The sequence below is a fragment of the Perna viridis genome, chromosome 6, assembly GCF_037379345.1.
Source record: "Perna viridis isolate PV_CMFRI_1.1 ecotype Kerala chromosome 6, ASM3737934v1, whole genome shotgun sequence".
Taxonomy (NCBI): domain Eukaryota; kingdom Metazoa; phylum Mollusca; class Bivalvia; order Mytilida; family Mytilidae; genus Perna; species Perna viridis.
In genome coordinates, this window is record NC_142450.1 from 32,550,362 (window position 1) to 32,577,781 (window position 27,420).

The 27,420-nt window shown below is 32.9% G+C and overlaps 2 protein-coding genes across 2 annotated transcripts; both read left to right on the forward strand.

Annotated features, from left to right (window-relative positions):
* LOC148614602 (aldehyde dehydrogenase family 16 member A1-like) lies at window positions 1-21,604 on the forward strand. Its single transcript, XM_088588793.1, has 14 exons — window positions 1-156; window positions 6,411-6,516; window positions 7,038-7,164; window positions 8,051-8,229; window positions 8,788-9,050; window positions 9,918-10,070; window positions 11,636-11,833; window positions 13,148-13,246; window positions 13,675-13,917; window positions 14,406-14,554; window positions 15,131-15,298; window positions 16,675-16,879; window positions 17,423-17,608; window positions 17,954-21,604. Exons 1-14 carry the CDS (start codon window positions 58-60, stop codon window positions 18,251-18,253), a joined length of 2,475 nt encoding a protein of 824 aa, XP_088444919.1. The 5' UTR covers window positions 1-57; the 3' UTR covers window positions 18,254-21,604.
* Window positions 21,598-27,078, forward strand: LOC148614603 (aldehyde dehydrogenase family 16 member A1-like). Its single transcript, XM_088588800.1, has 4 exons — window positions 21,598-23,062; window positions 25,287-25,454; window positions 26,177-26,384; window positions 26,942-27,078. Exons 1-4 carry the CDS (start codon window positions 22,998-23,000, stop codon window positions 26,945-26,947), a joined length of 447 nt encoding a protein of 148 aa, XP_088444926.1. The 5' UTR covers window positions 21,598-22,997; the 3' UTR covers window positions 26,948-27,078.
* Window positions 27,079-27,420: the final 342 nt, after the last annotated feature.

A 27,420-nucleotide genomic window follows, 5' to 3' on the forward strand; every position in this document is an offset into this window, starting at 1 on the left:
TCAAGACTTTCCCAATTTCTACGAACTTCCTCGAACACATATATCGAATGTATCGCGATGGCTGCGGACACGAAAGGTGCTTCCAAAAATTCTGTTGCTGAAATATTCAAGAGCATGGATTATGGACCTGCAGCCGAGGCAGACAATGTTGTGAAGGTGAAGTTAAAGCTAAAAAATGACAGAAAATGATTATAACCTCAGCTGTCATTTCATCAACTGTTTATTGTCCTAATTACAAGCCAAGCGACCAGAATTAAATTTTCCTCTTGAGTCTGACCTATAAAAATATAAAGTCCAACTATGCCCGATAACATTGACGCTTAGGCATTTTTTTAAGTCTGACGTTTATGCCTCACACGGAGACTGCCAAGCAAAATAAATATTAGCCTCCCAAGACGGCATGATTATAAATTTGACTAAGTCTGACCGTGCAACCCTACAATGTCAATAATGGCTACATGTAGGTCAGGGCGGAGAGTTTGATAGTAACTCGCCATAGTTAGAAACAAACGAGAATAGTGTGTCATTCAATAATTTGGACTCTTTGTGGTGTCGAAAGAACTGCTGTCCCACTTCAACACTTTTTCTTACTAATCCATTTCGGGATCAGCATGATCTGTGTCAGAAGTGAATCTCTGATTTGGTAGCAGTGCATGCCAAACTAATCCCTTTTGGGATCTTGTGTCAGAAGCGATTTTTTGATTTGGCCGCTTTACCAGAAAATTGCTTCAAATGCTGGATCCTTAAATAAAGGGATTAATGCCATACTTAAACAAAAAATGTTATTACGAAAAATGCATTTCAATTTCTGGCTCAATTTTTCTGTAAAGTGATACATGAACCACTTATTTCAGGGGCGGATATGTAATTGCTCTTAAAGTTGGGCGCAAAACATCAAGAGACAGGGTAGGGTTACATATTTTATTTCTAACAATGACACTGGATGTCTGGATATTACAAGGAAAAAAAAAGGCCCTGCAAAATAAATACAATTATAAGTACTCTAACTTTACATATGATATTTTGTCCCTTGTATTAAATCACCTGTAAAACTGATTTGTACTTTTACGATAAAAATATAATTGATCCAGTTAACAAAAGTATTTACGGTTAACTAAAATGTTTACGATTGCCCTTTAACTTTAAAATGATCAAGACATTAAATCATTCATTCCGGAGCGCTCGAATATGCATTCACTCAGTTTATTTATTTACACATTCTTTATACTGAAATTACGTTAAACTTGCTTATTTATGAAAAATGCATGAAAAACAATAAATGTTATTCTTTGAATAAATATGCACTTTATCATTAGATTTAAGCGTTTAACATCTACACAACGCACATCGCTCAATCATCAATCAAATAGGGGAAAATCATGCAAACTCATTCCAATTAAAATATTCAGAATTCTGGCATATTATATAAATATATTAGTAATTTAGGAGTAGAACTAACCTGTAAAGTTGCAGTAGAAAAACTCCAAGAATATAGTAAGATATAAGTTGAATTAAATATTTCCAAGACACATCTTGTCTATCCGAGAAATTATTGAAGAGTGACATATAAAAGAACAAAAGAACTTTAGCGCCGAAAATATATCCAATAGAATTTAAAGAAAGACAGCGGTCAAATCAACCATGAAATGGAAAACCCTTTGAATTCAATACAGTGAGATGAAAATTAACAGAACCACAGAAATAGTCATCGGTCAATAAGTCATATAACTGTAAATCGTCAATTAAATATAAACTATAATTATTTGATTACCAGTTCCATTGAAATATCCATGAAACCATCTTTATTAGCCTAAGCAAATACAAATAGAATATAAAAATGAAAACAACAAATACAGTGAAACCTATCAAATTACTGTCTACCACAGATACAAGATTTTATGAAGGGGACCTGAGGCATAATTACAATAAAACATATATGTGATAAAGTGGTTCCTTCAAAACTGGAGATTAGTCATTTTCATCTGGAGATTTAGTTTGAAAACTGGAGATTTTTTATCGGTGCATTTTTGGTGGTGTAGCAACTAAATTATGTGTGAAGTTAATGGAAAACCTTATACATGAAGTTTGTTTCCTTTAAAAGTTATGCTGAGTGTTCTAGAGTTAGAAAATCTACCTTTTTCCTGATTTGAATATCAAAATTTCAGTATTCTTTTATGCACCACCTTTATTGACTATGTTGATTCCTTTTTACAGGAGGATTCTCATACTATCCTTAGGCATATTTATAATTTATAAATTGAAGTTATGCTATTTTTTCATTAACTGCATATATTTTTTGTACCATGATGTACAATACTTTGGGAAATGTAACAAATATTCAAGAATAATCAAGGGAACCAAGGTTATAGCGGTAATCAAAATAATGTAATCCAGGGACAAAGACTAGACATGGAAAACTGACATACACAACATTAAGAACATGAAGTAACTAACGTAACAAAAGCAAATGAGCAACTCAGACTCCGCTAAAAACTGGGAGCATGGACCAGGTGCACTGGTAGGGTAAGCGTGTTCTACTTTTCTAGAAACACTCGATGAGTTGCTCACTAAAAGTCGTCTGGAGTAGACAATAGAGGAAAGGAAAACTATGACACATTGAATAAATCAGTTTTCATGGCCCAGATTGATACATCATAACAATCCACGAGTTCATGATAATGACCATAATGCATGTAGTGATGACTTCAATATTGTAGCAACATAACCCTGCTCCAGTAACCTATTCGTTAGAATTCTAGTGCGATACAAAAAGTCTGCGCAGTTTCGGCAAGCTTTGGCATAACGTATGAGTTGTGATGTGAACACTTCATACACAGGTGCTGAAGGGATGTTGCCACAGATGAAAGGAAAGTTGACAATTCTAAAAGAAAAGTCATCACGTTTGTCGTAAAGTTTGGTCAATAGTTTTCCTTTACCATAGATTTTTAAGTGTAGGTCAAGATATGCTGATCAATACCAAATTTCCAAAATCATCACAGTTTTAAAGGAGTAGTATTTCCTATTTCTATTGCAAACAAAACTTTGGAAATATACTGAACTGTTGAAATTACAAAAAATGTAAAATAAAAAAGAAAAATTATAAGGGAGGTAACTGACATTTTGAATCAACAGTGGTAATTACACATATGGTTTTACAAAATTTAGACTGTAAAAATTGACAGTAATTATGAAATTAATTGTGTAATAAGTATGGAAAATGATTGACTGTCCATAAAATGGTAATGTTCCCAGTCAGGATCCATTTTTCTAATGGTTAATCATCATCGATAACCCTGATCAGCTGATTGCTCCTCAGTTATTGTTTATTTCTCATAAAACCTGCCTTTACCTGTTTAAGCAGCAGTTGACACCTTTTGTCAATTTTATGGCTCAAATAAACAAGGAAATGAGATTGAAATGGTAAATTTGGGGTTTGATAACTGGATTTTCTAGATAATTTCGACATGGTCACTTCAATGTTCAGAAAGAGGTAGATTTTCTGTTCCCTTCTTAGAATTGGTGATAGGTTCCCATTCTGGAAGATATGACCTCCCGACGGTAGGGTCACATGTATGATAAATGGAAAACAGATTATGACCTGTTTAATGAATGAATATGATCAGTTGTAAAATTCAATACAATATTTAGCAGATTAGGATAGTTTTTTTGTTTTTGTTTTTTTAAAAAAAGGGGGAAGGGGGCAAACACGCATTACACCCTTACTTGGGCCTGCTCCTGTATTTAACGCGAAGATTTCATTCTTTTTTAGCTCACCTGGCCGAAGACCAAGTGAGCTTATGCCATCACTTGGCGTCCGTCATCGTCGTTGTGGACAAATTTTAAAAAATCTTCTCCTCTGAAACTACTGGACTGACAGGTTTTAAACTTGCATGATTGTTTCTTAAGGTGTTCTATACAAAATGAATGTTTGGATTTTTGATCCATGAAAAAACATGGCTGCTGTTACTAAAAATAGAACATAGAGGTCAGATTGCAGTTTTTTGCAAATAACTCAAAAACCGTTGCCTTTAGCAAATTTAGGCTGGGTAATATAGTTTAGCATCAGGAGACGGACCTTTGCCAAAATTTTCAAAATGATTGGTCAACTGATGTAGGAGTTACGGCCCCTGAAACAGTTTTTTTTTGTTGCATTTTTCGCATGTGCAACTTTGAAAGTCTTCTTCTCAAAACCCATTGCACAGAATTCAATGAAAGTTGGCATTTATGTTCCTTAAGGCATCCCACACAAAATGATTGTTGGGATTGTTGATTCATTAAAAAACATGGCTGCCATTACTAAAAATAGAACATAGGGATCAGATGGCAGTTTTTTGCAAATAACTCAAAAACCGTTGCCTTTAGCAAATTTCTGGCATGGTTAGTATTGTTCAGCATCATGAGATGGACCTATGCCAAAATTTTCAAAACAATTGGTCAACTGATGTAGGAGTTACAGCCCATGAAACTGTTTTTTGCATTTTTCACATGTGCCACTTTGAAAATCTTCTCAAAATCCATTGTACATAATTCAATGAAAGTTGGCATTTATGTTCCTTAGGGTATCCTACACAAATTGACTTTTGGGATTGTTGATTCATGAAAAAACATGGCTGCCATTACTGAAAATAGAACATAGGGGTCAGATGGCAGTTTTTTGCAAATAACTCAAAAACCGTTGCCTTTACCAAATTTCTGGCATGTGTGAAATTGTTAAGCATCATGAGAAGGACCTATGCCGAAATTTTCAAAACCATTCATTGACTAATGTAGGAGTTACAACCCCTGAAACAGTTTTTTTTTTTTTTTGTTTTCACATGTACAACTTTTAAAATCTTCTCTAAAACCATTTAAGATCATTGAATGAATATAAGCGTAATAGTTCTTTTGTGTATGGTGCTCAAAATGACTGTTGTGATTTTTAATCCGTGAATAGATATGGCTGCCTATACTGAAAATGGAACTTAGGGGTCATAAGACAGGTTTTTGAAAAAAATTCAAAAATTGTTGCCTTTAGCAAAATTCTGGTTCAGGTCATGACAATGCAATGAAAAGCATTTCCTGCATTTGACAATTTAGTTGATTTTAACTTAGCCTGTCTCATTAGCCAAGTTTTTCAAATAAGCAAATGGTTAACCAGGTGAGCGATTCAGGCTCTCTTGATCTTCTAGTTGAATATAAAGTAGCTGTCAAAAGATGAGATCCAATTTTGCCGGTTAATGGCTTCTATTGATATCCTTGCTTATGATACATGTACATGTATGTTGAACGGAAAAACAAATATCAAAATAAGTAAGTTGACCAAGTGGGCAAGTGATATTGACTTGCTCTTCATGAAATTTGCTTGTTGCAGGCCTGCAAAAGAGTTACGACCCCTGCCAAATACTACATTCTTTCTCCACAAGAATTGTGCTGTGCACTTATGGACCAGTCTTTTGGAGTGTATAATCTAATTCTATAAACAGTCACTTTTTAAAATGGAGACTTACAATATAATGAAGACATTGGAATCCAAACTAACTCATAACATCTACAGTTAAGCAAAAAACTTAGGTCATCATATCAAAAGAGCTTAATTTAAGAATTTACAATTAACAAGTTATTCATAATTAACTACAAGAGGCAGTATCAGGTGTCATAGACTTACACATTGCTGCAATATTTCAGGTTTAAGTGGTAAAAACTTGGTAAAGTTACAGTTTGTAAATTAATAGATTACCCTTCTTTAATATCTTCTGGACAAATTACTATAAATCAGTTTAGTACAATGTAAACAAGAAAAGCTCAATAAAACAGCAAGTGATACCACAAATCATCCATGAGTAACTGTTTTACAGGAATTAGAACTGTGGTCTAAAAAGTTAATGTTTCATTTATAAATTGTAAATGTATCAGGTACATTTCTTAAAAATCTCAATTTGTGGTTGATTCTTTGAAGTATTAAAGATGTGAGATTTAAATAAAATTCATTCCCCCATATGAGACATCAAGTCCTGGATATGCGGTGTCATATGATATTTTGAAAAAAGTTAAATGAGAATCTAGGATTATTTTTTATAAGTCATGGCCTTACTATAATTTATACATTATACTAATTAGAAATCAACAAATCTTAAGTCATATTCAATGTATGCTAAGGGAGATAATCAAACTTATAGGTAAATGTAAGAATGTTGTAAGTCATTCGCTCAAATTCTTCACCACTAATAAGTTTATGAATTATAATTTTAGCTTGGTTATTATATGTAGGTGTGTGCCATAGGATATAATTCTTTTTTTTCAATGCCTGGAAAGAGTGATAATCCAGTTCGAGTGTTTAATATGGAAAACTATGCTTTGGAGCGGGTATTCTCTTTGTAGGCTTGTTCACAGTATTTCTAGTTTGTATGGATGTTTTTATGTAATGATTACAGGCATGGCTAAATGATCATGATAAAGGACAGTTTGGATTTTTCATTAATGGGAAATGGGAAAAACCAGAGGGCAGAAAAACATACACAACAAAAAACCCATCTACAGGTAAGGATGTTGTCACATGTGTGGGAGCTCAAAACTTACTCTAAAAGAAAAAATGCTTGAGCTATATTTTGTGGTTGGTAAAGTTTCATCCATGAATTTGGCATTTTTTAATGTTGTTTTTAATTTTGTAATTTTTATGAAAAAAAACCTGTTTTTTTTTTATAGAAAATGCTTGTTTGCCCAACATACATGTAAGAAAGCCAAAAAAGTTCTACCAACAAACAAACTATATAGTATGACATAAAATTTTCTATCTAAATGGGGCTTCCAACCCACAGGGCCTACCACTGTACCCTAGTTATGTTTCCCTAAGAATGTTCTTGAATCTTCTTTTCAGTCGTATACCTAAATTTTTCTAGAACTGGAATACAGATATTTTCTATGATTTTAAAGAAAACTTTTAACAGTTTTATCTGAAAGATCATGCTAACTATACACAGTTTCATTTGTCCAAAACCATTTTACTAGGAATATCACTGGTCGCTAGTACTGAAAGTTAGGCCTAAACATTTCTATTTAAGGTGAACCATTAGCCACAACACTACAGGGTCAACAAGAGGATGTAAATATGGCAGTCAGTGCGGCCAAGAAGGCATATGAAAGCTGGAGTAAAACACCAAACCATGTCAGAGCCAGACACCTCTATAGGTATCCTATGCTGTTCTAGTTTTGTATTTCTAATGAAACCTCTGAAAGAAATTACACGAGGAACAGATCTGATATAGGAAATGAAAAATAATTTCATTGGGCTTTAAATTCTTGTCACAGGATCATGTCAATTCAGGAGAATGGGTTCTTAACTGAACTCCCATTCAAAAGCATAGGAAGTTGTTTACAATGGTTGGGAGGGAAATTTTGAGAAGCGTCTACTTTCAGGATTTTTAAAAGATATTTACAATCTGAAAGGGTCATTTGTTAAGAGACCATATAGTTTTTTTTTAGATAAAGGGGCAATTTCCAGTCAGAAACTACAATCGTATCCAATCGTACACAAAACCTCTGGTGTGTACATTTGATGATGAAAATTAATACTTAACTTTTTCTACTCTATAATAGTTTTGATGATAATACTAAATAGAAAATTATGACAAGTATGCACCAAATAGAAAATTATGACAAGTATGCACCAAATTAAATAAATTATGACAAGTATGCACCAAATTAAATAAATTATGACAAGTATGTACCAAATTGAAAATGATGACAAGTATGCACCATATTGATGTACTCGAAAGAAGCAAACTAAATACATGTCTGCCTTCTGTTATTGAATGTTTTCAGCAGTATAAATTCTAGATTAAAAACACCAAGAACAAGCCATATCCTTAAGCAATTTGAAAAAAATTGTGAATGATTATATGAAGGGCAACTATTGTATTAATTGTATTACTTAAAGATGATTTTTGTCATAAATGGAGCACAACACAAATTATGCCCAAAGCATTAAGAGCAAATGATGAATGTAAAACAAGGACAAGGAGAAGGATACAAGGACAAGCACTTCATGTCTTCTTTTAAATAACTTTCTTTGCAGTATTGCTAGACACATACAGAAACACATGAGACTGTTCAGTGTATTAGAAACTATGGACAATGGTAAAACTTTCAGAGAGACAAGGGATGCTGATGTTCCCATTGTAGTTCGTCATTTCTACCACCATGCTGGATGGGCTCAGTTAATGGACACTGAAATGAAAGGATGGAAATCAGTTGGTATGAATAACTGTTTTACCTGTTGGAAAAATTTGTTTGTATAATTTATGTAGTTGTGGCTTGTGCACATGATGAGTTTTCACAAAATGCTTTTACCGGTCCTAAGGAAAAAAGAATGGTCGATCGATCTCTTAAAACATATCCTTGAATTTGGAAGCTAGAAATAAGTCTGATCTTTAGGAATTAAACAGGAATGAATTGAAATAAAGCTGATGTAACAAATATTCAGAAGTAAGAGAGTAATCAAGGGAACCAAGATTCTAGAGGAAATAAAAAGAATGTAATCGAGGGACAAAGACCAGACATGGAAAACAGATACACACAACATAAAATCACCAAAATAATACATAAAAACTAAAAATAGTAAATAAGCTACTCAGACTTCACTAAAAACTGGGAGTATACATATGATCATTATGGTAGATAATTTGTTCTATATGCTAGCACTAAAACTAAAGGCTTCCATTGATTTGTAAAAAATATATATATTACTATTAAAACAATACAAGTGCACAAAATGTTTATCAAACCATATGATGCAATTTCATATATTGACAGGTGTGATTGGAGCTATAGTACCATGGAATTTCCCATTGATGTTACTTACTTGGAAGATAGCCCCAGCCTTAGCCATGGGTAATACTGTAGTCCTCAAGCCTGCAACATACACACGTTTGTCAGCTCTATTGCTGGCGGAAGTGTGTGCAGAAGCTGGCCTGCCACCTGGTGTTTTTAATGTTGTTACAGGAAGTGGTGCTATGGGTAGCCAACTTGCAGATCATCCAGATGTGGATAAAGTGGCTTTTACTGGATCTACTGGGGTTTGTTTAGAATTTTGATTGGCTAAAAAACATGGCCGTTGTTACTGAAAATAGAACATAGGAGTCGAACAGTAGTTTTGTGCATATATCTTAAAAACATTTAGGTTTAGCTAATATCTTTCAATTGCTGAAATGATCCTTAATAGAAGGCCTACAAAAGTCTTCAAGGGATCATAGTAATCCATAGGGATCCATGTAAGAGTTATTGCCCTTGAGAGGAGAAAAATGAGATGGTTTTTTGGACAGTTTTTAGCTAATATCTTGAAAACTATGATAGATAGAATGAGACTTTCATTTGCTGAAACGATTCTAATTATAATGCCTACAAAAGTCTCCAAGGATCAAAGTTGTCAGACGACTCCATGTAAGAGCTATTGCCCTTGAAAGGGAAAAAAATGTTTAAGCAGATTTTAGCCAATATCTTGAAAACTATAATAGATAGAATGAAACTTTCAGTTGATGAAATGATCCTTATGATAAGTTCTACCAAAGTCTTCATGGAATCAGAATAGTTGGACAACTCCTTGTTAGAGTTATTGCCCTTGAAAGACAATAATTAACCAGGTGAGCGATTCAGGAGCCTCTTGTTTAAAACCCATTCTTTTGAAGTCATTAGATTTTAAGTTTCTTTAAATCAGTGTCTTCAGTATTTTCTATGTTTTTACTAGGGAATTGGTATTTAATTATGGGGAAACAAATTTGATTGACTCATAAATTAATTGTTTATACAAAAAGATTTTGACTTGTGTGAAAATATATGTGTTAAAATAAATTTAGTGGAAAGTTGTTAAATCAGGTTGTATACTTACATGTAATAGTTTTCCTTTGAATATATACCAATATATATGCCAAATTAATTATTTACAGGTTGGTCAGACATTACGTAGACTGACAGCAGGAAGTGGTAAAAAGTTGTCATTAGAGTTAGGAGGGAAATCCCCTGTTGTTGTGTTCGAGACAGCAGATTTAGATAGTACAGTAGAAGGAGTAGTTGATGCCATATGGTTTAATCAGGGTCAGGTTGGTGCTTCAGATGTTTGGGAGATGAACAAAAGAGCAAATACTGACCAGTAGAAATTTTAAAAAAACTGAATTAATGGTGTTCACCTTCCATTTACACAATTTAAAAGTTTCATCATTATCATACTTAATTTAATTCCTCGGAACAATTTGCCTGTGACAAATTGCACTAGGAAAATTATGGAAAAGGATTTATATCCTCATTATTATGACTAAATGTATCACTTAACATTCTTTCCATTAAAATATCTTTAGAAACATTTACCATAAATGAGGTATTAGCATTAAAACCATTTGGCATCATTAAGAATAATGTTTTTATATGAAACACACATACAGGTACTTTGTTGTGCTTTACAGCTAATTGAAAAGACCAGTTCCAATTTCAATATACTAATTTATGTAGGATAGTAAGTAATTTTAATAGCTTTCTAGGTAGAAATCTGCCCTACATTATACCAATGTGTCCTACTTAACAAAATATCATACAGGTGTTCTGAAGTAGTTAAGTAGGACACATTGGTATAATGTAGGGCAGATTTCTACCTAAAGAGCTATTTAAACTACATAGTAGCCTACCTAAATTTGTATTGAAATTGGAAGTAGTCTATTTCAAGTAGCTGTAATAGAGTAAAATTGTTTTTACGAAGAGGAGATAGCTAGTATAGAGAATGAACTCTGAAAATATTATGTTTTTCTATAACTGCTGATCATAATTTGTTTTAATTGAAATTTATTAAATTTGTATACAGTACAGAAACACATTTACCAATTTTAATTGAAATCTTTCATCAGTCATTTTCAATTTTATGGAACAAATATTGTCCTTTAGAGAGTAAACTCTATGAATGACACACTTTTATATTTTGGCTGCCATATATTTTTCTTAGATGACAGAAGACACCCATTGCATCTTTGAACAGGTATTCCTGAATGTCATTCTACAAAATATTTGAAAATTTCATCTTACTACAACAGACTATCAAAAACAGTAGCACATAGTTTATTGGTCTTGTTTTGAATACATGATTTTTTTTTATCTCTGTGCAGGTCCGGGTGTAAAAAGAATAGGCCTGCAGCAGCGCTAAGCTTGTCGTAAAAGGCGACTAAATAGTGCTCAGAACCACAGGGCAATTGGGATGTGTGGCCCAGGTGGTGGAATGGGGTACCTCTGGAATGTTACATGCTGGGGTTGTCAGGCTATAATACGGAAAACCTGACCGCAAACCATAGTGGTGCACCGTGTTGGGAAGGATGCCACGTTCCTCGCACATTAAAGAACCCTACTGTGGTATTCTCCCGGAGTAGGAACCATAGGGCATGGCCACAGGAGGCTAAATTGCCCGACCCTACCCACCTCTCCCTATTTCCAGTGGCAATCAAAATTTTTCGACCCCATCGTCCTTGTGTCCCATCCCTTTTTCATTTCATCATTTCATGTTCATTTTATCATCAATTTCATGTTCATCATCTGAATATAGCTGAAATATTGCTGCTCGGACGTTTAACCCCAACAAACAACAAACAAGATTTATTTTTATTTTTTATTTATCTCTTTGTATTAGGTCTGTAGTGCAGGATCAAGGCTTTTGGTTCAGGAAGGTATTCATGACAAATTGGTATCCAAACTGAAAGAAAGATTGAGCCACTTTAGAGTAGGAGATAGTTTAGATAAGGTGGTAGACATGGGTGCTATTGTTGATGAATCTCAGAGGAAAAGTATAGAGGAATATGTAGAGGAAGCCAGAAAGGAAGGGGCTGAGGTAAACTGACTTGAATTGATTTATTTGTACCATGGTTCATATTGAGAGACCACAGACCTCAATTGTGTCTGTCCTAAGCTAAGATTTGTCTGGTTACATGTATGTTTGAATTATTATTCAGTAATGTGTGACCAATCCATTTCCATTTCTTGACATGTTGTAATTTGTCTTTTAATTGGTTCTTGTAAAGGTTAAGGAGGTAGACCCAGGGTAAATGGACACAACTCTTAAAAATCATTTGAACGTTTGTATTCAGCATTTTACATCAATCTTATGTAAGCATATAATTAACTTGGATTCATTTTATTCTGCTTCAAACGAAAGTTTGAGAGGCTTTGGTGAAATTGAATATAATACAAACATATCACTGATTTCATGAATTATGTCCCTTACTGTAGGTCTACTTCCTTAAATGAAAAATTATTGTTAGATCAATTATGAATTTGAACTGCTGAATAACATTGCATGAAGTACTTCATTTTCTGTTGAAAGTAATTTTAATGTGCTTCTGAGCAACTTGTATTTTAATTAGTTGCTGAGGTTGAGCAAAGTCTAAGAAAATGTACTTAAGACTATAATTCATTATCACCCAGAATAGTTTTCATGATTTAGTTAAGTAAAATGCTTTTAATATTTTCTTTCTCACGTAACTAATAATAATGAAATATGATTTTCTATGTTTATATTGAATTTAAATCTTCTATACTGTTTGAAATTACCCTGTGCAGGTCCGGGTGTCAAAAGAATAGTCCTGCAGCAGTGCTAAGCTAGTCATAAAAGGCGACTAAATAGTGCTCAGAACCCTAGCTGGGGGCTAAGGTGCTCTGCCCACAGAGCAACTGGGTTGTGTGCCCCAGGTGGTGGAATGGGGTACCCCTAGCGTGTTACATGCTGGGGTTGTCAGGCTATAATACGGAAAACCTGACCGCAAACCATAGTGGTGCACCGTGTTGGGAAAGATGCCATGTTCCTCGCACGTTTAAGAACCCAACTGTGGTATTCCCCCGGAGTAGGAACCATAGGGCTCTGTCACAGGAGGCTAAATTGCCCGACCTTACCCATCCCCCTTATTCTAATGGCAATCAAAATTTGTCGACCCTATCATCCTTGTGTCCCATCCTTTTTTTCATTTCATCATCATTTCATGTTCATTTTGTCAACCATTTCATGTTCAGAGCCTGAATATAGCTGAAATATTGCTGCTCGGACGTTAAACCCCAACAATCAATCAATCAATATGTTTGAAATTCATCCCATAGTCATATGTTGTTACTACTGGAAGTAAACAAGTCATGACATATTTTTTTAACACAGGTATTCCAGATTGCTGACAGTATACCAAAGAAAGGTTGTTTTTACCCACCTACTCTCATCACAAATGTACAAACTGTTTCTAAAGTTGTTGTAGAGGAGGTAAGATAAACTACATACAAAATACTTGTACATGTATTTGTCTTTGAATTGTAGATACAGATTTAGTTATCAAGAATATCAGCAGTTAATTCACGAAATAAATTGTAAATTTTGAAAAAAAGAACATTACGCTCACAACCATTTATGAAATTGACAACAGATGAGACAGCTTAAGACACTTTTACTCTAGCTTATTTAGGCACACAGAAATGGCTATTTTCATTTTATTTCCTATTCAAACTTGGAATATGTTATGTACTATGAGAAATTGAATTTTTTTCTAATTTGTAAGTTATATTTAAATAGATGAAAATGTGACAAAATGTAAACATTTATATGAAGCCTGTGACAACAGCAATAATTTGTTCTTTGGAAGGCCATAGAATATTGTACGCTACTACATTTTAATTTTTATCTGTTACATTCAGATATTTGGACCAGTATTAGTAGTCCTTCCATTCAGAACAGCAAAGGAGGCTATAGCTCTGTCTAACAATACTATCTATGGCCTTGGTGGGAGTGTTTGGACTGAGAATGTTCCATTAGCACTAGAGATGGCTTTGAACATTAAGGCAGGAACTGTATGGGTCAACTGTCATAACATGTTTGATGCTGCAGCAGGCTTTGGTGGATATAAGCAGAGTGGTTATGGTAGAGATGGTGGGAAAGAGGTGAGAATATGGTAGAATCATTTATTTTCGTGGAGTTAAAATTTCATATTGTTTATTTTTATCAAAATTGATTTTATTTGGAGCTGAATTTGATAGTTTTAACTTTGAGAAACGCTCATTCTTATTATGGTCCAATTTTGGATGGGTTTTAAATTTGTTGACAATTCTTATCCACACAATAAAGAAATTTAATCCCCAACAGAAAAGTTTTTTGTTTTAATAGTGTATGAATTAATCAAATGAAGGGAAATAACTCATTGCGTAATGCAAGGTGTCCTTTATTTGGTACGAAGGCTAAGTAAATATACACAGTCGTTTACTCATAACAGTAATTAAAAATTGTTTTGTATCATTTAGAATATTTTTTAAAAAAGTCCCCCAAACTAAGATAGTAATTAAAAGCAAATTACAACTTATTTAGACCTAATTAGAAGGCAGTTTTTTAAGTATAGGTAGGACAATGTATAGTAGGTTCATTTTATTTTTAGGGTTTATTTGAGTATGTGAGACCAGCTTGGGAAGATAGGCCTAGACCAGATCAAGTACAATTGGACCTGAAGGCATTTGGACAGATGTTACAGGCTAGGCCTACTGTTGGAAATAATGCTCAAAATTCAGTTGATGGATCCGTTCCTGGGTATTAAGAAATTCATTTCAAATTTATTTTGCAATTTTTCTGTTTAAATTGGTCAAAACTTGTCCCTTTGGTATAGTATTCACCCAACATTAATGCAGTAGGAATATTTGAAATATTTTGTATGCTGCTAATTTCAGACAAAACAAGCAGAAATTTTCAAATTCAAATTTTAGTGAAATTGGTACAAATACAATTTATACATGAACATCCAAGCTTGAAATTCATCATTTAACCAAAATTGATATTACAGTAACAAAAAGATTATTCAGCTAAACAGTGCGAATACCAAAAGATATGAATCAAATATACAATTTTCCTAGCATTATTGTAGTTCTTTTTACCGTGTAATTTGATCTTAAAAAGCTGATGATAATATTCATTTTCCTCTATTAGAATCCATAAGTTATCTCCCCTATATTTTTCATTATTTTGTAAGTAAATTGTTTTCACCCTTGATATTGGTTGCACTTGCCAATGTTTTTTTTCATGCACCCCATTGAATGAAAAAAAAAACCATTAAATGTTCACGTTTTATGAACCCACATACTTTTACATTTTAACTTATTCTCATTACAGAATAGACAGAACCTTTAAAATGTACTATGGTGGTAAGCAGGCCAGACCAGATGCCCCTTACTCTAGACCTGTGGTGACCCCAAATGGTACAGTAATTGCCCATGTTGGGGAAGGTAACAGGAAGGATGTCAGGAATGCTGTAGAGGCAGCTCATGCAGCTGCTGGAGGGTAAGTCAGCCTTGGATGAACTCTATCTAGAGTTATTGCCCATGTTTGAGAGGGTAACAGGAAGGATGTCAGAAATGTTGTAGAGGCAGCTCATGCAGCTGCTGGAGGGTAAGTCAGCCTTGGATGAACTCTATCTAGAGTTATTGCCCATGTTTGAGAGGGTAACAGGAAGGATGTCAGGAATGCTGTAGAGGCAGCTCATGCAGCTGCTGGAGGGTAAGTCAGCCTTGGATGAACTCTATCTAGAGTTATTGCCCATGTTTGAGAGGGTAACAGGAAGGATGTCAGGAATGCTGTAGAGGCAGCTCATGCAGCTGCTGGAGGGTAAGTCAGCCTTGGATGAACTCTATCTAGAGTTATTGCCCATGTTTGAGAGGGTAACAGGAAGGATGTCAGGAATGCTGTAGAGGCAGCTCATGCAGCTGCTGGAGGGTAAGTCAGCCTTGGATGAACTCTATCTAGAGTTATTGCCCATGTTTGAGAGGGTAACAGGAAGGATGTCAGGAATGCTGTAGAGGCAGCTCATGCAGCTGCTGGAGGGTAAGTCAGCCTTGGATGAACTCTATCTAGAGTTATTGCCCATGTTTGAGAGGGTAACAGGAAGGATGTCAGAGGCAGCTCATGCAGCTGTTGGAAGATAAGTTGACCTGGGGTGAACCCTATCTCAAGTTATTGTTGGGAAAGGAAAGTCATTATGTTTATGCTGCTTCCTATGATGGAAAAAGGAAGGATATGGTGAGTCTCAACAAATGCACCAGCGTATAGCCTAATCCAAAATAGTAAATACTTTCAGAGATCATCAGAAGATTTTCAACAAGTGTAAACACACCTTTAAGTAAGCTCTGAAAAGGAGTAAAATCCATGTTAAATGAATGATGACAACTCTTAAAAATCAAACTAAAAAGTAATATAACACCACAAAACACTAATGACTAATATCTCCTGACTGTGGACAGGGGCATGAAATCTGTGATGGTGTTAAACTAGTTTTATAAGGCCTTAACCTTCCCTCAGTAATGTACTTAATGAGTAAGTCAACTTGTGGTGAGCCCCATCGGTACAGGTATTGCCAATATTTAGGTGTGGGGGTAATGGAATGGATGTAAGGATGGCTGTTATGGCAGCATGTAAAGCTACTAAGCCTGAGTCAACTGATGATGTCTCCTTTTGATAATCAAACAGAAACATATTGCTTTTTTTTTGGTAAATGGTTAATCATGCATGGGTATATAGGTTTTCTAACACTGTAATTCTTTAAATCCATTGCCAAGAAATTTTCATAAACATGAAATCATGAAAAATACTACAAGTACAACTACTTTTAATGTATTATACGTGTATTTTAGTTTTAATTAGAAATCTTATTTTCTTCACAGCTGGGGCAAGAGAGCAGCTCATAACAGAGCTCAGATAGTGTATTACATGGCAGAGAATTTAGAGTTACGTAGAGAGGAGGTAGCTAATAGGATACACCAAATGACAGGAAGAACAATGGACGATTGTAGAAAGGAAGTAGATCTGTCAACACAGAGGTTGTTTCACTGGGGTGCTTACTGTGACAAATATGGTGGAACTGTTCAGGTAGATTTTCTCAGGAATAGTTTATATGGTTTGTTTGCTAATAATTTCACTCATTAAAAATGAAATATTTAAGATTCTTAAATAAACGTTATTATTTTTCTTCTCAATTTTAAATATGAATAGAAATTTAGGGGACTAGCACATGGGACAACTTGAAATGGAATGGTAACTAAAGGTAGATCAGTTTGAAAATTATCAACTTCTGAATTGAGTACTTCGTGGGTGTTTTTATACTATGAGCTGAGAAATTTTAGTGGCAATTTTATTTTTGCTTTTTCTCAGTTAGACCTGCAAAAATGTAAAAATTAAACTGTTGTGAAATGGTTTTTTTTTCAAAGCACATGATAACTGTGATAATACTTTTTTAGGAATGATTACAAAATTAAAACTGTGTGTAAGTAGATTGATGAAAAAAGCTGCAAAAAGGGATGATTCTAAATTTTCCAAGTTGACAGATTAACTTGAATGCAAACCTTCAGTAACTGAGATGAAGTAACAAAAAGTCATTAAAAGGAGTAATATGATAATAATTTGTTATTACAGGAAACCACTTTATATGGCTGCACAGTGAAGATCCATGAGCCTGTAGGGGTTATAGGTATTGCCTGTCCAGAGAACTACCCCCTATTAGGGTTTGTATCCCTCTTTGCTCCTGCTGTCATTAGAGGCAATGTCATAGTCATTGTGCCAAGTCAGAAGTATCCATTATCTGCTTTGGATTTGTATCAGGTTGGTATTGATTAAGGATGTAAAATTTGCTTTAGTTGGTTATTGCACTAAATTTGTGCCTCAAAGCAAAGAGAAAAATAAAAATGAAATTTTGTCAAAGTTAGTACCTTTTATTTACTGCAGAAAATTATTATGCTTTTATTTTTTTTAAATCTGGAGAGTAATACTTTAATTTTTTTAACAAATTCTTTTCTCTCTCACCAGCATCACATTATGACCTATTTCTTTTAATATTGTGTAAATTCTATGGTGAAACATTTCATTAACTAATACAGATAAATCTCTTACTAAGAGGCATTTATCTTGTGATTTTTAAAATTTTTTACACGTTCCTTTCTTTTACAGGTGTTTGATACATCTGATCTTCCAGGGGGTGTGGTCAACATTCTCACTGGTGATAGAGATCACCTGACCAAATATCTTACTGAGCACCAGGATGTACAATCTATGTGGTACTTTGGATCAGCAGAGGGATCAAAGTTCGTTGAGTACATGTCTGCTGAGAATGTAAAGAGGACATGGGTTAACTATGGGTTTGACAGAGACTGGACAGATCCAATGCAAGGACAAGGGGAAGAATTTTTATATCATTCAGTACAGTGTAAAAATGTATGGATACCCATGGGAGATATTTTTGCCAACTGAAAAATACTTTCAGTTTGGTAGAAGAATTGTGGTTGTGCCAGAATCTTTCATACAGTTATGCTTAATCAGGGACATTTATTTATGCTTTAAAAAAAACTGTAAAATTCTTCGCTATAATTAGGTTTACTATGTTCAGTAAAAGTGACAAGTAAAATGTGAACTTATTTTATTAATTTTCTAGTCATGTTTGTTTATTCAGAACTGAATGTCTCTTTGGGTACTGGACAACACTTACAAGTCACCGTCCATTAATTCTAGTAACACATATTAACCATGAAAATTATTTGTATATGTCTTCTTAAATATTTAATATGTAAGATAAATATTAAATATGATGCTGTGATTGAGCAAAGAATATTACCACATTAGAAAAAATATTGTTGGCTTCACAATTTGCATTTGTTGAATAATGATTTTTTTTTACATTTATCTGTTAATCAGTTTATATATTATTTTCGCTTTCTCCAATTCAATTTTCTTTTGGATCTGTCATCCAAGGCTATGTATTTCTTCATAATCCCTTACTAATCCTCTATTGCTTCTATTGACAATCAAATACAGTATAGTACTCCATCTTTGATTATGAATTTCCCGAATGCTTTTTTTATGAATTATACTGGTAATGGTTTGATTTATTCGTATCAGTTTTCCATGTTTTTTTAAACAAATCGTGAAAGTTAGAATTTGTATATTTTTTTTGAACTTCTTATAAGTTTTTAATGGAAATTCAGCATTTTGTTTGTAATTTGAATTTGTGGTTTGCACAAATTTCCAACAGCTGTTAAAAAAGATTCTCCACAAAAAATGTTTTTTCCAAAGGATGTGACTTCAGAGCCAAAGAGTTCATACCAGATATATTGTATTTTATTAGATAAGGCATACGCATGTACATATCCTCATGCAGTTTTAATTCAAGACCAAGAATGAGCCAATAGAAAATTTATTGAAATTGATCACCCTGCTTTGATGCATATTATAGTTACTTTTTATCCTTTTATAAAGTGCCAAGTTTAGAAACTGTTATTGTAACTGTATTTTGCATGAACCTAAATTACTTCTATTTCTTGAACACTTTTGCTTAAACAGTTTTACATTTTTACATAAATATGTGTGATGTTAATGGATACTTATTTTTCTGTATTTGAATTTTTTATGTATGATTTAATGATGTATACATTCTTTTATACATTTTTGTTAGTATTAGATATTCAGAAATGAATCTTTAAGGTTCTCAGTGTAATTTATTTCAATATTTCACTTGTGAAAAAAATATTGTATTTTCACTCTTAGATTTTTTCCTGCAAAATTGTCTGAACACCTTTCTTTATTTCATGTCATGTCAATCTTCAGTCTGCCAATCACTAAATTTAAAATGTATTTGAAAATAACTAAAATATTTACACAATTTATATGATAAATAGGATAATCAATAGGTTGTCATGGGTAACCAAATTACAATTATATAATTACTCCTGTATGGAGATTTAACTTGTCTATATGCATTGAACTTTGATTTGCATTTTCAAGTAAAGGTACAATTTTTATTGATAAAATATGACTCATTAACTTAACTTCTATTTCATGAACCAAATGCCTTGAACACTAGTCCTTCCCTAGGACTAATAAATATTATGTTGAAGTCTTTGTCTGATGACAGCAGTACTGAGAACTTTTCAGCAGCTATCAGTTTGAGGACTATGACAGGTATACACAGTATTATTTTTAAACTAGTGTAGGAGATGACTTTTAGTTTGTCTGCCTAGTGTTGTTTTTCTATGTGTATTCACATTTGGATAGATGGCAGAATCAGTATTCTAGGATTCCTATTTTCTGTTACCTGGGGCAAGTGAAATTTGGGTCAGGGAAAGTTAGGTATTTAGTTACACTTTCCTGTGGCAAGTTGAAATCTTCATATGCTGTAATGATTTGTTTTGTCAGGAAAGCAGTCATTGACTGTGGCAATGTTGATTTTATATGGATTTTTCCCTCAATTTCTGAAAAATCCTATAACACTGAGAATACTTTTTAGTGTAGCCTTGTGAAAAAGGCCTTTTTTGGCTTTAGTTGCACTTATTTGTTATAATCACTTTATTTTGTATTAGCACATATATATCACTTAAGATTATTTTATGTTATAGTAATGAGATGATCTTGTTTTGACTTACGAGGTTTGAGGTTGTTAAGTAGATAAGCCTTGATTGTACTATATACATGTATATTGTTATATCAACTGGGTTAGGTGTAGTAAACTAGATCTATTCCTCAATTTAATTATCTCTAACTTTTTATGTGTGATTTCAATGCTGTAACATTGCTTCTTATTCTTTATGATACTGTATTCCTTTCACAAAAAAATTTAAAAGTAGAATTAGTGATAAGTTATGATGTTAAAATCTATCAAAGTATCATGACATCATTACCTACAACTGGTTTTTGCATTTACATTTTTTTGTGGAATTGACCATAAAGCACAGTGTAATATTCATTGTGTAATAAATTTCAGTAATCCTCATGTGAAATTTTAATTCTGAAAAGAAATCAGAATTTGTGCATTCATACATTATGTTAATCTGAGAAAGTAGATTTTTTTTGTTAATTTCGTTTAATGAGGAATCTTTGTGGGCAGCTACAATAAAGTATTAAAATGTGCGATACCTTGATGTCATATTAAGCTTTATAGTATAAAATGTGATGAGTTGTTAAAGCTCTTTTAAAAGAAGTACATTGGTGGCAAGTTTTATACTTATATACAGTTTAAGTTTTTAGTAAAGCAGTTATATTTTTTAAAGTGCTTGCAGCAACAGAAGGATAAAATTTACGAGATAATTGAAAAAAATTTGTATTGAAATTTTTTTTTTTTATTGTTACTGCTTGTTTATTACCCGTTTTAATACTTTTTATTAACTATTTCTATTTTGGTTCATTATTTACAATTTTAGAGAGGGTTTGTTTTTTAAATGATGGCTTAAATCAATGAAATTATAAGACATTTATGATGTTTATTGTTACCTTATCAGGTCAGTAGATACCTATATTTAGTTCAGTTTATAGACCTGAATGCTCAGTGGCTGATCCAAAGGGGTTCAGAACTTCCATTCAATTATGTGCAAAATTTGGACAAAATTTATCAAATAGTCATGAAACTCCTTCCTCTTTTTCAAACACAGTTTTAAACTTGGATAGTATGGTTGTATGAATCATTTTCTGTCAGATGTAAACATAGTTTGAAGTTTACAATTAAATTTAACTAATAGTTATCTCTTACTCAAAATGAATCTCAATGTTAAAACTTGAAATTTTTTTATCAGTTGTATATTATTCAAGACACAAATAAATGGTATATATATTTTGTTTGATTGATTTTACTTGATTGCCTCTTTGTGTTCTATCTCTTACATATGTACAGCTGTGATGTGGGAATTTTTTATCTTTCAAAAAAGGCTGCCGTTACTAAAAATAGAACATTGAGGTCAGAATGTAGTTTTTCACTTATTATATCTCCAAAACCGTTAGGACAGTCAAATTCTTTCAGTTGCTGAAATGATCCTTATTGTAAGGCTTACAAAAATCTCCATGGATCGAAGTTGTCAGACGACTCCTTGTAAGTGTTATTGCCCTTCAAAGAAGAAATTTTTTTTCACAGTTTTCAGCCAATATCTTGAAAGCTATAATAGATAGAAAGAAACTTTCATTTGCTGAAATGGTCCTTACGATAAGTCCTATCGAAGTCTTCTTGAATCAAAATTTGGACAACTCCTTGATAAATTTATTGCCCTTGAAAGACAAAATTTAAGTAGGTGAACGATTGAGGCTCTTAGGAGCCTCTTGTTAATATTATTTCTTTCAAAAATTTTCTTCTCTGACACTACTTGACCAGTTGGAACCAAACTCTGGTATGAATGTTCTTTGGGGTTTTATGCACAGAACTGATAGGAGATTTTTGATGCGTGGGAAAACATGGCCGTCATTACTAAAGATAGAACATAGGGTTCAGACAGATATATATCTCCAAAACTGTTAGAATAAAATGCTGACACAGGGTAAAAGTGTTTAGCACGATGAGTACTATCAGAGGTATTTTTTTTTTCGTTTTTTTTTTTGCTATTTTTAATGTTATTTCTTTCAAAAATCTCCTCTGACTCTACTCGATCAATTAACAGCAAAGTTGGTATGAATGTTCCTTGGGGTATCCTGAATAGAACTGATGAGGAGATTTCATTGAGTTAAATTTCATGTTTATTTTTATCAAATTTGAGTTCATTTGGAACTAAATTTGATGGGATTAACTTTGAGAAACGCTCAATCTTATTATTGTCGAATTTTTGGATGGTTTTTAAATTCGTTTATAATTCTTATCCACACAATAAAGAAATTTAATCCCCAAAGTAACGTTTTTGTTTTTATTGTGTATAAACTAATCAAATGAAGGGAAATGACTCTGCGTAATGCAATGTGTCCTTTATATGTTACAACGGCTAAGTAAATATACACAGTCGTTTACTCAAAACTGTAATTAAAAATTTTTTTGTATCATTTAGAATATTTTTTAAATTAGTTCCCCAAACTAAGATAGTAATTAAAAGCAAAGTACAACTTATTTAGACCTAATTAGAAGGAAGTTTTTGAAGTATAGATAGAACAATGTATAGTAGGTTCATTTTATTTTTAGGGTTTATTTGAGTATGTGAGACCAGCTTGGGAAGATAGACCTAGACCAGATCAAGACCTGAAGGCATTTGGACAGATGTTACAGGCTAGGCCTACTGTTGGAAATATTGCTCAAAATTCAGAGGATGGATCTGTTCCTGGGTATTAAGAAATTCATTTCAAATTTATTTTGCAATTTTTTGTCCGTTCAAATTTGTCAGAACTTGTTCTTTTGTTATTATATTCATCCAACATTAATGCGGTGAAAAAAATGGAATATTAAAATACAAACAAACAAACAAACAAAAAGAAAAAACCCAAAACAAAACAAAACAATCAAAAACGAAAAAATAAATAAAATAAAAAACAAGCAGAAATTGTAGAATTCAACTTTTAGTGAAATTGGTATTAATACCATTTATTCATGTACGTCCAAGCTTGAAATACAAGATTTAACCAAAATTGATATTACTGTAACAAAAAAAGATATTCAACTCCTGGATCGTTTTGGTGTATCCATCTGCACCATGAAAACTGATTTATTCAACGGGTCATAGTTTTCCTTTCCTCGTTTATGTACCCCGGACTTGATTTTTTATGAGCAACTCGTCGGGTGTTCCTAGAAAAGCAGAGGACGCTTACCGTACCGGTGCCCCTGGTCCATGCTCCCAGTTTTTAGTGGAGTCGGAGTTGCTCATTTGCTTTTGTTATTTTGTATGTGTTATGCTGATTGTATAGGCTTTTTCTAAAATATACAAGAAGTTCTGTAAAAATGATGTTTATTACATAGAAATCAAGGATCGAATCATATTATAATACAAACAAATAAAACATTCAATACAATGCAATATATCTGAAAAAAACAAATCATTATAAACATAGATTTGTAAACAGGTAAACTACAGGGGAAATAATCCACAAAGGAGAGATAATTCAAAATAATCATTGAAGTGGGGAATCCTAGCTCTGAGCAAACTCGCTTTGATAAAATTCAATTAATTTAAATAAAAATTCTGAAAGTATAAAAATGTAAAATTAAATGAAAAGAAATGAACGATTTACATCTTAACATAATAATTCTTCTTTTCCTTTACTAAACGAAGAAGTTTTTCTATATTTATTTTCTTAAAACGGTGCTATCAAAGTAAATTATAATCTCCTGCTTTCTAAACTTGCATATTACTTTTTCATCTTCACGCAACATCTTAACATATCTGTGACTAAAATTCTATTTAATTCTAATGCATGATATTTATAAACGTTCATGTTTTTAACTCTAAAACTTTAATAAATTTTTCATGATATGGAGTTATCTCCCATATAAACATTAACGCTTTTCACCTCGTGATCCTTGATCTCCAGACCGTCTGTAATTTTTACCGATCAAAAACCAAATATTTTCAATGTTTCCACGCATAGATAATTTCATTGGTTTATCTATAAATATTTTACTGGATTTATCAAAGTAATTTTGCAATTATCCCTAAGCTCGCCATCGGCGTTTTAATCTTTAGTAAGTCATAATTTGTCACCTGCGATTTCCGAAAGAACAAAGAAAACAAATAAGATTTCACTTAATGTTTGATAAAAAGATATGTAAAAATGAAAGCTGCTAATTAAGTTCACTGAAAGCCTTTGTACCTTAACTCAACATTATGTAACATTATTTACTGAATAAATGACACACTATTTACATATTCCTTATTCCTATAAAATTTATTTAACTTCTTATATTTCATATAATCTTTGCTCTTTTTCTTGTTTCGATTTTCAAGTCTATATTTGTTCTTTTTAATTAATAAATTGAAATTTATGTGAAGTATATTTTTCAATGACTTTCTTAAATAAAATGTGAATTTCGATATTTTAAAATATTCTTTCAAGTTTTTATACAATTTGAATATTTTTCATTAATAAAACTTTTTCATGTACTTTTATCTCATAATATATGCATTATTCTAGTTACTTTATATTCTTTGTTGTGTATTTCTGTTTTCCATGTCTGGTCTTTGTCCCTGGATTACATTCTTTTGATTACCACTATAATCTTTGCTCCCTTGATTACTCTTTCAGCTTCACATCGCGAACAGCGGAAAATATGAATCAAATATACAATTTTCATAGCATTATTGTAGTTCTTTTTACATTTTAATTTGATCTTATCAAGCTGAAGATAAATATTCAGTTTTCCTCTATGAAAATCCATAAGTAATTTCCCCGTTGTTTTCTACGTAAATTATTTTCACATTTGACATTTGTTGCACTTGCAAATGTTTTTTTTTTCATGTACCATATTGAATGAAAAAACCCATTAAATGTTTACATGTTTTATTAACCCACATCCATAGTTAACATACATATACACTATATCTCTTTCTCTTTACAGGATAGACAGAACATCAAAAATGTTCTATGGTGGTAAACAGGCCAGACCAGATGCCCCTTACTCTAGACCTGTGGTGAGCCCAAATGGTACAGTTATTGCCCATGTTAAGGAGAGTAACAGGGAAGATGTCAGGAATGCTGTAGAGGCAGGTCATGCAGCTGCTGAAGGGTAAGTCAGCCTTCGACGAACCATATCTAGAGTAAAGCAGAGTTATTGCCAATGTTGGGGAAGGAAAATTATGATGATAATGCTGCTTTAACCTGTTTCCGATGATGAAAAAAGAATGACATGGTATATCGCAACAAATTCACCAGCGTATAACCTAATTCATAAATAGTAAATACTTTCAGAGATCACCAAACGATTTTCAACAAGTGTAAACACACCTTTCTTAAATAAGCTGTGAAAGGATAAAAAAGGAATAAAACCCATGTGAACTGAATCATTACAACTCTTAAAATCAAACTAAAAAGTAACACAAAACACATTAATGACTAACATGTCCTGACTGTTTTATAAGGCCTTCCATCCTTTGTACTTAATGAGTAAGTCAACCTGTGGGGAGCCCCATTAGTACAGTTATTGCCAGTATTTGGAGAAGGTAAAAAAATTATGTAAGGATGGCTGTTATGGCAGCATGTAAAGCTGCTTAGCCTGAGTCAACTGATGATGTCTCCCTTTGATAATTAAACAGAAACATATTGCTTTTTTTTAAGTTGGGTAATGATTAATAATGCATGGGTATACGGGCTTTCTAACATTGTAATTCTTTAAATGCATTGCCTAGACATTTTCATAAACATGAAATCATGAAATACTACAAGTACAACTGCTTTTACTGTATAATACGTGTATTTTAGTTTTAATTCGAATTCTTATTTTCTTGACAGATTTTGGGGCAAAAGAGCAACTCATAACAGAGCTCAGATAGTGTATTACATGGCAGAGAACTTAGAGTTATGTAGAGATGAGGCAGCTAATAGGAAATACCAAATGACTGGAAGAACAACGGACGACTGTAGAAAGGAAGTAGATCTGTCAACACAGAGGTTGTTTCACTGGGGTGCTTTTTGTGACAAATATGGTGGAACTGTTCAGGTAGATTTTCTCAGGAATAGTTTGTATGTTTTGTTTGCTAATAATTGCACTCATTAAAAATTAAATATTGCAGGTTCTTGAATAAACGTTATTATTTTTCTAATTTATATTAAATATAAATAGAAATGTAGGAAACTAGCACATGCGACAACTTGAAATTAAATGGTAACTAAAGGTAGATCAATTTGAAAATTATTTCTGTGAAGTATTTTAATTCGTGGTTACCAATTTTCGTGGATTAAAGAATATACACAAATTTGTAGATTCTTGAACTCGTGGTTTTGAGGATTTCAGTATACAAATCAGTAGGAATCCCCTTTTAGTTTGGAAACAAATTTTGTTGTCTCGTTTACCCACGAAAACAAGGAAAATTGGTACCTCACGAACACAGTATCAACTTTTGTAATTGAATAATTACTGCATGTTTTTATACTGTAAGCTGTGAAATTTTTTGTGGCAACTTTATTTTTTTTCTCATGGAGACCTGCACAAATGCAAAAAATAACTTCTGTGAATTTTTTTCAAAGCACATGATAACTGTGGTAATACTATTTTAGGAATGATCACAAAGTTAAAACTGGGTGTAAGTAGATGGATGAAAAAAGTCGCAAAAAAAGATGATTCGACATTTTCCCAGTTTAGAGATTAACTTGAATGCATACCTTCAGTTACTGAGAAAAAGGAACAAAAATAATCATTAAAAGGAGTGAATTGCAATGAATGATTGGTTATTACAGGAAACCACTTAATATGGCTGTACAGTAAAGATCCATGAGCCAGTAGGAGTTATAGGTATTGCCTGTCCAGAGAACTACCCTCTATTAGGATTTGCATGCCTCTTTGCATTTGCTGTCATTAGAGGCAATATCATAGTCATCGTGCCAAGTCATAAGTCCCCATTATCTGCTTTGGACTTGTATCAGGCTGGTATTGATCCATGGTGTAAAATTGGCTTTAGTTGGTTGTTGCACTAAATTTTTGCCTCAAAGCAAAGAGAAAAATAAAAATGAAATTTTGTCAAAGGCAAAAATGATAA

Excerpts from the sequence above, each read along its gene's own strand:
- LOC148614602 (XM_088588793.1), top strand. The coding sequence starts at position 58 with ATGGCTGCGGACACGAAAGGTGCTTCCAAAAATTCTGTTGCTGAAATA. Across the intron at positions 9,051-9,917 it reads CTTTTACTGGATCTACTGGG|GTTGGTCAGACATTACGTAG; the intron begins GTTTGTTTAGAA and ends AATTATTTACAG. Across the intron at positions 14,555-15,130 it reads GTTGATGGATCCGTTCCTGG|AATAGACAGAACCTTTAAAA; the intron begins GTATTAAGAAAT and ends TTCTCATTACAG.
- LOC148614603 (XM_088588800.1), top strand. The coding sequence starts at position 22,998 with ATGTTACAGGCTAGGCCTACTGTTGGAAATATTGCTCAAAATTCAGAG. Across the intron at positions 23,063-25,286 it reads GAGGATGGATCTGTTCCTGG|GATAGACAGAACATCAAAAA; the intron begins GTATTAAGAAAT and ends TTCTCTTTACAG. Across the intron at positions 25,455-26,176 it reads GGTCATGCAGCTGCTGAAGG|ATTTTGGGGCAAAAGAGCAA; the intron begins GTAAGTCAGCCT and ends TTTTCTTGACAG.